We start from the raw sequence: 12894 nt of genomic DNA, 5'->3' as shown, positions 1-12894 counted from the left end.
CCCCAAGGATTCAATTTTTGATGAAATCAAACAAAGTTTAATTTTGGACCCTTTGGACCTTAATGTAGACCAATTTGAAAACTGGACCAAAAAACTTCAATAATCAAGAATCTAAGTACATTTTTAGATTCAACATATCAAAGAACCCAACCGATTCATTTTTTGTCAAAATCAAACTAAGTTTAATTTTGGACCCTTTGGACCTTAATGTAGACCAATTTGAAAACGGGACCAAAAGTTGAGAATCTACATATACAGTTAGATTCGGCATATCAAAGAACCCCAATTATTCAATTTTGATGAAATCAAACAAAGTTTAATTTTGGACCCTTTGGGCCCCTTTTTCCTAAACTGTTGGGACCAAAACTCCCAAAATCAATACCAACCTTCCTTTTATGGTCATAAGCCTTGTGTTTAAATTTCATAGATTTGTATTTACTTATACTAACATTATAGTGCGAAAACCAAGAAAAATGCTTATTTGGGTCCCTTTTTGGCCCCTAATTCCTAAACTGTTGGGTCCTAAACTCCCAAAATCAATACCAACCTTCCTTTTGTGGTCATAAACATTGTGTTTAAATTTCATAGATTTCTATTTACTTAACCTAAGGTTATTGTGCAAAAACCAAGAAAAATGCTTATTTGGGCCCTTTATTGGCCCCTTATTCCTAAACTATTGAAACCAAAACTCCCAAAATCAATCCCAATCTTTCTTTTGTGGTCATAAACCTTGTGTCAAAATTTCATAGATTTCTATTAACTTAAACTAAAGTTATGGTGCGAAAACCAAGAAAATGCTTATTTGGGCCCTTTTTGGCCCCTTATTCCTAAAATGTTGGGACCAAAACTCCCAAAATCAATACCAACCTTCCTTTTATGGTCATAAACCTTGTGTTAAAATTTCATAGATTTCTATTCACTTTTACTAAAGTTAGAGTGCGAAAACTAAAAGTATTCGGACGCCGGACGACGACGACGACGACGACGACGACGACGACGACGACGACGACGACGACGCCGCCGACGCCAACGTGATAGCAATATACGACGAAAATTTTTTCAAAATTTGCGGTCGTATAAAAACAATGCTGAAAGATAAATACTTACTACACAATAAGTAGGTGCTCTTTAAGTTTAACATTAAAATAAAAATATCTATTAAATATACATACATGTATAACAATGTATAAAATCCTTGAAATATAAATGTCATTTGCAACATTAAACATGTTAAAACCTACAAACATTTCCAAAATATATAATAAACCTTTTTTTCTGCTCACTAAATTGGCATGGTGTGCATGTAAAGATGAGAAGAATTGATACAATTATAAATACAAATCCATCATATTTTGCAAAGGGATGGGTACCACATGTGAAACAGAATCTGCTTACGGTTACCCTAAAAGGACCTGAAATCACAGCCAGTTTTGGGTGGGTTTCATGTTGCTAAGTCTTTAGTTTTCTATGTTGTGTTTTGTGTAATGTTGTTAGTCTGTTTGTCTTTTTCTTCTGTAGCCATGGTGTTGTCAGTTTATTTTATTTTCTTAGGAGTTTGACTGTCCCTTTGGTATCTTTTGCCTCTCTGATCCCTCATATTGTGGTTATATTTTTCTACAGCATCCTTTCTTTGTGTAATCATGGTTGCACTTTACCATTAGAGCCTCAGCTGGTTTAACCTTAGTTGGTTGAACTGTGATGAGGCAGCCTTTGTTTGTATAATCTTATTTGACTTTCGTAGGTGCCTTATAGGTCTTTTTCCAATGAAAAAGTTCTGAATTTTCCTAATACTTAGAATCAGAATTTTCCTAATACTTAGAATCAGAGAGTAACAGTTTAATTTACTAATGTTTACTTTTATTAAAAGTCAATATTTTAATATAAATGGCTTTTTTTAATGTAATGTTAGCATGGTAAGAAGAGCAACTACAGTAAACATGGTAAAGAATATTCATGTCAACATCATGATGTTGGTGGGATTTAAATAATTAACAACTATAAACATGATAAACAATTTAAAAATTACATGACACTATACAGCATGTACAGTCATAAGTGAGATGCTAAGTGGCTACAAATAGCTCACAATGATTTCAGCTTGGATAAATAATAAGAAATATTTTTTTTTACCTAAGACCATGTATCCTTTAATCTTGAACTCTGACAATTTGAGGTCCAGCCACATGACAAACTGAGTAAGGGTCCATGGTTGAGCCTCCTTCACCAGTACAGAAAAATCCTCCTTTATTTTACTAAGATCAATCATGATTGATGCTGTTAATACATCAAACTGCTGAAAATAAATTTTACAACAACAGCAATGTCAATATGTCAAAAAGTAAGATCTAAAGTAATCACAATGTCTAATGCACAATACACAAGCATGTCAAGTGTTTGTTGTGTAAGTTATTATTACATTGTAGTACATGTAGTAAAGGTACCAGTAAGTTCTATCAATATGATTAACATAATTTTAAATGCTCATTTAAAGCTTTCATAAAGAATTCCCACACCTTGAAGCTTTATGTCAATGTGAATGTATTAGTTTAAACATATTTGGCTAAGTATTCAGTATAGTGTTGTTAGTGTGTGACAACATGTATGATGTTAAAAGTAGCTGTTTCAATCTTAATAACATGATTTTCTGAAAGGAGAATGATTCTAGTTTAGGGTTTTGCATGTAAAAAGATAGTTATTTAGTCAGAAAACATAAAATTAGACATAAATAGCATGTTGGACAGAGGTTATGTTGGACGTAACAGGACATTGAAAAATTGAATATTTTCCTTTTATATGAAGGCCTAGTTAATAAATATATCAATTTTTCTCTGACAGTTCATAAGATCTTCAATTAAAGTATATCATTTTGTTAAATTTTTCAAAAACTAACTTATAAGTTGGAAAAATCTTAAAATATGTCGGACAAACGGGGACATTTTTGGATGAGAATTTGTTCCATTTGCATCATTGAAAGTCAAAAACAAAATCAAAACTATGCTGTTTATACTAATATCTACAGCTGGTGTTCCTCAGCAAGAGGTAAAATGGTTCATTATTAAATAAATGGATAAAACAAAACCATAAAAAACTGTAGGACAAACATAGGACAGATTATATTCCCTGTCGGACAAACATAGGACAGAATTCATTAATTTACTGATCCTAATGGGAATTTAATCAAAGAGCTGATAGCTCTGAAGTGGAAGAAGGTGAATAAAAGGTAACTTGAATTACCACAAAAGCAGCCCCACTTACCCAGGCTGCTTTGTTCCATTATCGTTAAAATGTATTTTTTTCTTCAAACAAGAAAAGGTCATAAGTACATGGATTTCCCATCCGTACAATCATTTTCTATGTTCAGTTGACTATGAAAATTAGGTAAAATCTTTAATTTGGCAGTAATTAAGAAGATCATATCAAGAGGAACACATGTGTACTAAGTTTCAAGTTGATTGGATTTCAACTTCATCAAAAACTACCTCGACCATAAACTTTATAACCAGAAGCAGGACGGACGGACAGACTAGAAAACATATTGCCCATAAATGGAGCATAAAAATAGTAAGACTTGTTACATACCTGCCAACTTTTGAAAGTTCCCATATGGGTTTTTACTGCACAACAATTTTAAAGGTTACAATTTTTAGCGACGTATTTTGCAAGATCTGGATTGTCTAGAAAAAGTGTCATATTTGTATGATGAACTTACATGCCTTTTCCTTAAGTCTGTTTGCATGATTCTAGTTATATATTAAATCGGTAGAAAAAATATACATGAAGCTAGCAGACCAGGGTTTATTTTCCAGATTAAGAATATTAGATGCTTGTTGAAATTTCCAATTTTGAATTATGCACAAAGATGGACCTTTAACAGGTTGGGAACAACACTCCAAATGAGGGTAACCTAACTGGAAGATCATCACAACCCACTGTAAAAAATGAACACAAAATAGAATTTTTCAATAAAATGCTGAAAATAGGCTTTAAAGTATTAAAATGCATTGCAAAAAACAAATATTTCATTAAATAAATTTAAGTAGAATATTCCTATGATATTCCTTTTCATATTGGATACAAATTTTATTGAGTCTACTGCAGACACTTTGTAGTCAAAGTGTTTCAACTGAGGTACTACACAGGCGTCAAAAGGCGTCATTATGGAGTAAAGGGGGTGGCGTCAAAAAGCGTCATTATGGAGGAAAGGGTTAAGTACTGAATGGTCAAAACATCATGTTTTTTTATTGACATAAATTTTGTCATAAATGTAACCAAATGATGTAGAAATTGTGTTTTTTCTTCAAATTTCCATCAAATTGTAATGTTTATAGTTCCATTATTGCCTCTCTATTTGAATAAAATAAAATAATAAGAAGAATCTGTTTCTTGTTTTGTTTTGTTTTGTTTTTGACAAATGATTGTTCACTGCTAGCAAATGAATCATTATATTTATATATCTTATCTGTATATATTTTTGTTCATGTCTTCATCTCCTTATCATTTGTAAATGTATAGACAAATAAGAAAGAAATAAGCTCCACATGTATATTTGCAACATCGTAAATTAATTATAATTTCTGTTGTAAACAAAATTATGATATAAACTTCAATTTAATCCTTGAAACGAGGTCTAGATTGCTAAAATAATTTATAAATTTTAATTTTTTTATTTGTCCAAAATCATTTAAATTCATTTAATCAACATCCTTTTATGATTATTTGATTAAAATATTAATCATTTATAGTCTTTTTACAATTTACATTTTTAAAAGCAAAATAACTGAAAACAGGATAAAACAAAGGGAAGTAACAAAAAAGTATTTCAATATTCCCAATACACATCGTTTTGATAACACAACGGCAGTTAGCCGGAGGTAAACATCGTTGATTACCAGTATGTTTGACACCCAAGCTGTCAAGTGAAGCCATATAATTATACATCTTCTTTGATGTTCAGGTAAAATTTAACACAGGTGTCAATTACACCCGTACAGTAGTAAGAAATGATCAAATATGGCGTCTGAAAAATTACACGGGAGTTTTTTCTCCTAAACGGGAGGTTCACATGTATGTTACGAATGGCATCTAATTCACATGACAAAGGAAAACCATGAATAAAGACAACACTTTATATATCCTTTTTATTTATATAAAAACAAAATCTTCTTGTCTGCAGTATTGCAAATTCGTAACTTCAAGGGCGACCTTGTAAACAGGGCGAGTTGTCCCGATACCAAATTCACGCATGCGTAATACAAATATCTACAGTTAAAACATCCTGTTACAAGTAAACAAATAACGTTCATGTGGATGAGATGAAATCTAATAATTTACATAAATAAAAGGGTCATATTTACGATAATGATTGTTTTACAATCATAATTTACAAATTAAATGATTCAGATGCCTAATCATGTGTAAAAATCGGTGTCAGGAATCTAAGTTGTTTTGAAATTGTAATACACGAAATGAATGCGGCATACGGAGACTCAATGCCAATGGTCAGCCCCTTAAGTCTTCAGAAGACTTGACGTCTTCTTCCACTAAAAATGGGCACCTCTTAAGAAGAGACTAGGAAGGGTCTGAGACCTATTTTTTAGTTCATGTGGACTTGTTAGTTGTTAACAAGGTTCTTTTTACTTTTAAAAAGCTGTTACGTCCGACATTAGAAGATTTTGTCCTACGGTTCGTCCAACAGAAAATTAATGGACTCTTGTTACGTCCTAATTTTCAAAATTATGTCAAATTTAGACTGTCAACAGTTTAAAACCTCTTTATTTTTCATTTATATGGTAGTATTTAAGGTTAAGTAATTGTCAAAGTAGAAGCGAAATTGATTCTGTGACTTGTGGTAGCCATTTTAGAGAATATCTTGGATGTTGGACGTAACATTTTTTTGGACAAATGTTGGATGTAACTTCCATCTCTTGGTTAAACAGAAAGAGTGTTCACCCCTTCAATGTCGTTGACCTCAAGTAAAAAGGAACAGTTGACAGCAATACCGTATGCACATCACGATTGTCGTAAAATTTGTTGTCATAAACATTAAAAAAAAACTTAAACTGAGTTGGCAACTTGCAAATGAAAATTGAAATTTTCGCCCGTAACGGTTGGACAGATTTTTCAAGAGTAAACTTTAATGACAATTCCTGAAAAAAATAAAACTTTCTGCTGTAACTTCATGATGAATTATCACATTTTAGTTAATAAGCTCAAGCCTCAAGATATTTTGTGCATTTAATTGCCCTCTATTGTTACATAACTTATATTTCATTTTCACATAGGAAGAAGACAGAAAATGTTAGTCCAACAACATGACCATTTAAAATTGTTTTTAATCCTTATTTTTCGATGATTATTCATGTTTTAGTGTCCTTAACCTTGCCAACCCTATTGTTTTACCTGAAAATCTTTTTTACCTAGTTGCCATTCATACAAAAAGGTTAATAAAACAATTTTGATATTGGGTCATTCGACCATGTCACAAAATAAGCATGCAAAAAATAGGGAATTCAACACTTCATTTATAAAATACTTTATTCAACAATAAACTTTTCATATGAGACTGTTTATATTATCTCTTCATCATGCAGTGAATTGATTAGCTACCTGCATTAAAACTCAAAATAATTTAAAATATGAAAAAAATGCATTTTTCTGGGACACCCATTGAAACAGCACTTTACTGAATACTTAGCCATTTATTTATAGTGGATTGCAACTTATATTAATCCCTTTCCACTTTGCGGGAGTGCTGCCTTAGCATATTTCGAAATCTACAAGTGTGTCTTTAACATGCAAATGTATATTGCATAATATCTGAATTTGGTGAAAATCAATCAATGTGATTTTCATAGATAATTTAATGGAGATATATACATGTACAACATACAATGCAACATGTTTCACCAGGATCATCAAACGGGAAATCAAAATGTGACAAAATTACAAGTGTCATTTTTCAAAAAAGTGAGTTGGTATCTGCTGCTCTTATTATTACTTATATATATTTTAAAAGGTAAATTATATACAATGAAGGATTATTGTGCAGTGTGTGTAAATTTATAAAGGGGAGATAATAACATGCACATACAGAATAAACCTGCAAATTAACAATTTACAAAAAAAAAAACACTGTTTAATGATATTGTGAAATTCTGTCTGTATTCATATACATTGAAGAAACCAACTCTGACTTTTATTTAACAAGACAGGGGTTTATCTGGGTATTTTGGGAAAAAGGACCCTGGCCAGTTTTGGGAATTTTTTAACGCGTTTTTCAATGAGATTGGGAAAAACAACCAATATACCAGATGTTAGTTTTAGTGCGTTTAATTCATTAAACATTTTTTTGTTGGTAAAAATAAAGTAAGGACTACAACTTCTTTGTTTTTAAATATAACAACATGACATTTGAGTATCAAAATAATGAGTTCTAACTTCTTAAGGATTGTTACATTTTTTTGATTTTGACATGAAAATTTGTAAACTGAAATATTTTGAGTTCTGTATAAAATATATCCTGTTTCTATTTTCTTTTTTTTGTATATCTTTTAGTTTTCAATTTTAGTGTTGCTAAGTCAGCTGTCATGGCTGTCAGATGTTTGGTTCTTTTAATTTTTTTATTATTGTATTTGATTGACAATAGTTATCAAAGGCACCAGGATTATAAACCCGGAATTATATGCTTGTCCGTTTCCGGATTTGATCTGGTTTTAGTATTTTCCCACACTTCCTGCTTTCTGTTTATTTATGGCAGCCATTGTTTGTCAATGTTGTTTGTCATTCAATATGTTTCAACTTGGATTTACACATTACTTGTTGGCGATTTTTGACATAAAGCTAGCGGTTGAACAAAATAAACATCTCTGTCATTAATAATAAAGATGGAAATGAATTTTGTGATCATTTGGGAATTTTGCTCCCGAAATTGGGAAAAATGTAGGGTTTTTGCCGTTGGGAATGGGTCCGAATACCGGACCCTGTGGACTGCTAGAAAAATCCATGCAAGAGAGAAATCTATCATCTAGATGGTCATATATATATATATGCAGTATAAACTTTATCGCTAAATACCGACTGACCAGGCTGCTTGAACTTTTGATACATACAACAATCACTTTTCCATATTGTGGCATCAGATGTTTTGTTTTATGACGTCAAAATTTTACAGGAACCTGTGTGATATCCAGTAATGGCGGACAGATAGCGATAAGGTGTATGGACCATGGTCAGGATAATCTGAGACTACTGTAACACTATGTAACACTATGTGTTATAGTAGTCTCAGGGATAATCTAGTCCAAATAATTATGATGTCTTGAAAGGCTATTATAATTTTTTTCTTTGACGCCCAGGGCTTTCCATTGAAGCCGGTAGCCGGCGGAAATCCGCCGCTTACGGTGGCTTCAAGTGCCGGCTACTTTACTGACAAAAATATAAATTCAAAAAGAAAAAAAAAATCTTTTTCAAATGTTTACAGGCAGCCGAGAGACGTATTGTCGCAAAGTCGCGGTCACGATAAACAAGGATGAAAAGTCAGTGTTTACCTTGGGCTAAATATAGTTCACATGAATTCAGGTCCCTGATTGGTTGTCTATTTAAAGTCAGAATGCATCGTTTCTTTTCAAAGATAACAAGAGAGACGTTCCGGTGGTCATTGAATGATAACAATAGAGATGTTCCGATGGTCATTAACTCGTTGGCTTTTTTTTGGCTTGATTAAACGTGAAGACAATCAGATAGGATGACAATCTTATGTTATGGAATAATATTAGTCAAATTAAAGAAAGTGTAGTAGATCATATTGTTCAGAATCTGGAAAACAGTATCTTTTGAAGTTCATTTTTCAAAGCCCACGTGGTGTTCAGAGAATCAAGGCCAAAAACGAAAGTAGAATATTGTCGACTCGACCTCAAATAAATAACATTTCCAAATGATTTATGTATCCGACTTATTGAACAGTTTACAACAACAAAAAAGAGAAAATCAGAGGATATATAAATTTTCTGTCAATGCTTGAGAAATAATTGTATGATTTAAATACGCGTAACAGTCTTTAGAGAGAAAAGGGGGTCGATCATTTGTTTACAAATGCACGTAGTTATGCAAAATAAATCGATCAAGATTTCTAACAAACCGGATGATTATTTAAATAAAACTCCGTTAAGAGTAAATGAATTTTAAGCATAAGGTAATGAAAATAAAAAAACTAACATGAAAAAAATGAAATTTCTTTGAGTTTTTTTTTTCTTTCTTTAATTTCATACATAAAAAAATGGTCATTTGAAAGATGAAATTAGGTGCCAGGAGATTGCGAGAATGCAGGATTTTGCTCTATTTATGCCAGAGCTTCTGGGGGACTTGAGCGGCCCCCAGACCCCCTGCCGTAAGGCACCAAGCTTACAGCTTGGTGGGCGTCCGGCTTCGCCGAACGCATGTTACAGCCGCCTATAATTTTAATTGAGCCTTCTACTTCAATTTCAATGGAAAGCCCTGGACGCCTAACTCCGAAGTAAGGCACTAAGGGATAATCTAGATCTCCAACTACTATTCAATAATCTATCGGCAGACATTATTGGAGAGCTGCCTTGAAGCTCGCACATGTATTTTCACATACAACTCTGTCTTCCAGTTGTTTCAAATGTATTGTGCTCTTGACAAAGAAAGTCTTCCGTGGATTATTTTTCCTTTAGAACAATCTCAACTTCATTTATCTCCCCTTTGTCTTTGAGAAATTTGGCTGCATGAACCAGATCGATTTAGCAATGTTGTCAGTGCTTTCAAATATTTTGATTTTTGTGTAAACATAGATAGAAGTTAAACTTAAATGAGGCCATGTTGTCAATGTTCTTGTTATTGTCATTATACATGAATACATACTTAGTTCATAGATGAAGGGTTGTACCGCCTTATTAGGTATGCATAACTGGTTCCCTATTAGTTTGGGGCGATGACGTTTCCCGCCCCAGATCGTTCTCGTCAGGTCGATTCGCCCTAAACGTTAATCCGTTCACCCACGCGTGTATCAATGTATCTTATAAGATAAGATACTCACTGGACACAATTACGAACGAATTTTGAACTTTATTATTATTTTTTTTTTCTTTGTAGAATACCTTTCTTGAATTGTTTGTACCATAGAATTAAAGATATATGAATGCTTTTCATTTTGAATCATAACACACATAATTTTCTATTTACGTTGGGATACTTTGGTAAGATTTTCATGACCTGGTTTTGTAGGTCTGGCAAGCCCAATATGGACGCAATTACGTACGGCACTATATTTATCTATCTGGCAGAAAAAAATCAATGACAACGATCTAAATTTATGAAACATACATTAATCTTATCTTAAACACATTTCCTAAGAAAATAAGAAGTGTAATATATGGTATTTTACGTCAAATTCTTCAGCAGTAGTTGAAGACGAAATTAGTGACAACAAATTTTCTTTGAAAAGAAAATAATTTAGATTTTTTGTTTTTATGCAAGTTCTTTCGTCTAAGAAGCACTGAATTCTCTTTTTAGTTAGTGAACCTATGATTTTAATTTATATTTAACCTTTACTTTCAGAGTTCTCGGGACTTTTCAATAAAAATATTATTTTCTTTTGACAATGCTCAGGGTCACCCGAGTCTGAGAAAACGTTCATTTTTGGATTATTTGGGCAAGATAAAGGGTATCACACATATGAACAGATTCAGGAGATATTTTTCTATGTATATAATGACAAAAGAAGGCAATTTGCACTAGCTTGTGTGCTTTATTCATGTAATTTCCAAGAGAGGGAGTCATTATTTTGACATTTACGAAACTTAATTTTTCGTCGTCTGCAACATTAACCAAGTGCGCATGAACTTTTTTTTCGTGAAAACACAAGTATAAATGTAGTGTGTTTTTATTAATAGAAACATTTATTAATTATCATGCATAAATATAATATAAGGGGGCAAACATTAAAAATTGTTCGTAATTGTGTCCAGTCGTAATTGCGTCCGGTAAGGCTATAAGATATATTTTATTTCCAATTAAGGGCCCACTAGGGGCATATAGAGAGAATACAAGTAGAAGGAAAAAGAACATTGATTGGCATTTGACTTTATAATAGAATGAAAAAAATACTTAAATTTAAGCGTTTCTTGTTTTTGTTTGGAGTCATGTCTGGGAAAAGAAATATATATATTTTAGATACTATATCTAAGACGTTCATAGGAGGCTGCCTTGTAAAGAGTCGCGGATGATTGTTCATGTTCTATTGTTCATTATCCGTTATTATATATAGCCTGAATGGTGACCGTCTCTTCGCATCGTGCCACCATCATATGGTGTTTATATGTGTATGATTCGCTCTTGTATCTGACAACTTATTTGATTTTAATTGAAATAAAACTATGTCACGATTACTGAAAAGTTATACCAGAAGCGTTTTCGATACTGTTGCCAATCAGTGGCGGATCCAGAAATTTTCATAAGTGAGGGCCCACTGACTGACCTATGAGGGGGCCAGCTACAGTCACGCTTCAGTGATTCCCTATATAAACAACCAAATTTTACCCCAAAAAGGTGGGGGGGGGCCTAAATCCGCCAATGCCAATTCATTAAAGATGATACTTTTTTATACCTAATGGTGGCATGATACGGCCGGGTAATTTCCACAGCCTCGTATAATTTGTGATAGCATGATAGTTCATCCCTAACGAGTGGGATTGCACTTGATTTTAACATAATTATCGAGACAGCCGAAAGTCAGAAAGCTGGCATGTCAGTAACTTCTTAGCTGTTCTTCGCTTGTTGATTTATGTTGATCATTGTCATTTTTCTTAGTTTTTTCTGTTACCAATTCTAACATCGGATTCGGACTCCTTTAACATGTTTAAACTGAGTTTTATTGTGCAGAATGCTACAACATGTGCTTGTTTATTCCACACTGGTTAGAGGTATATATAGGGGAGGATTGAGATTTCACAAATTTTGTGACATGGCTTACCTATTTAGTCTTTCGGTCTGTGCGTCAGTTCGTTCGACCGTCTGTCCCGCTTCAGATTATAAAGTTTCTGGTCAAGGTAGTTCTAAACACATTTATTCTAAAAACAGTTGTTGGCATGACACGGGTTATGTTCTTCTCATATATGTTATGATGGTATGATACTAAACCCCTAACGGGAAGGATTGTGCCTGATGTTCATATGATGAAATCATAATCTTTCAGTCAGTTTAATTGAAGTCTGGAGCTGGCATGTCAGTTAACTGCTAGTAGTCTGTTGTTATATATTTATGTATTATTGTCATTTTGTTTATTTTCTTTGGTTACATCTTCTGACATCAGACTCGGACTTCTCTTGAACTGAATTTTAATGTGCGTATTGTTATGCGTTTACTTTTCTACATTGGTTAGAGGTATAGGGGGAGGGTTGAGATCTCACAAACATGTTTAACCCCGCCGCATTTTTGCGCCTGTCCCAAGTCAGGAGCCTCTGGCCTTTGTTAGTCTTGTATTATTTTAATTTTAGTTTCTTGTGTACAATTTGGAAATTAGTATGGCGTTCATTATCACTGGACTAGTATATATTTGTTATGGGGCCAGCTGAAGGACGCCTCCGGGTGCGGGAATTTCTCGCTACATTGAAGACCTTATGGTGACCCTCTGCTGTTGTTTTTTTATTTGGTCGGGTTGTTGTCTCTTTGACACATTCCCCATTTCCATTCTCAATTTTATATGATGAAGTTGAAGTCCAATCAACTTGAAACTTAGTACACATGTTCCCTATAATATCATCTTTTTAATTTTAATGTCAAGTTTTGAGTTTGACCTCAATTGCATGGTCCACAGTGGCACTAATCATAGAAAATGTAACTGTCCAGCTTGAGGTTAAAGTGTTTGGTCAAGATAGT

At 33.1% G+C, this 12894-nt stretch overlaps 1 protein-coding gene across 1 annotated transcript in view; it reads right to left on the bottom strand.

Annotated features, from left to right (window-relative positions):
* LOC143063005 (uncharacterized) overlaps positions 1 to 9637 on the bottom strand; it is a 60616-nt gene extending 50979 nt beyond the window's left edge. The window contains exons 1-2 of the mRNA XM_076234906.1: positions 9617 to 9637; positions 2131 to 2293 (exon numbers count right to left, since the gene is read on the bottom strand). Coding sequence (XP_076091021.1) covers positions 2131 to 2266 — 136 coding nt within the window. The 5' untranslated portion in view covers positions 2267 to 2293; positions 9617 to 9637. The remainder of the gene's footprint in view (positions 1 to 2130; positions 2294 to 9616) is intronic.
* Between the last annotated feature and the right edge of the window lie 3257 nt (positions 9638 to 12894).

This window comes from Mytilus galloprovincialis, chromosome 2 (genome assembly GCF_965363235.1).
Source record: "Mytilus galloprovincialis chromosome 2, xbMytGall1.hap1.1, whole genome shotgun sequence".
Taxonomy (NCBI): Eukaryota; Metazoa; Mollusca; class Bivalvia; order Mytilida; family Mytilidae; genus Mytilus; species Mytilus galloprovincialis.
The sequence above is the reverse complement of the archived record's forward strand: the minus strand, read 5'-3'. Positions and strand labels throughout refer to the sequence as shown.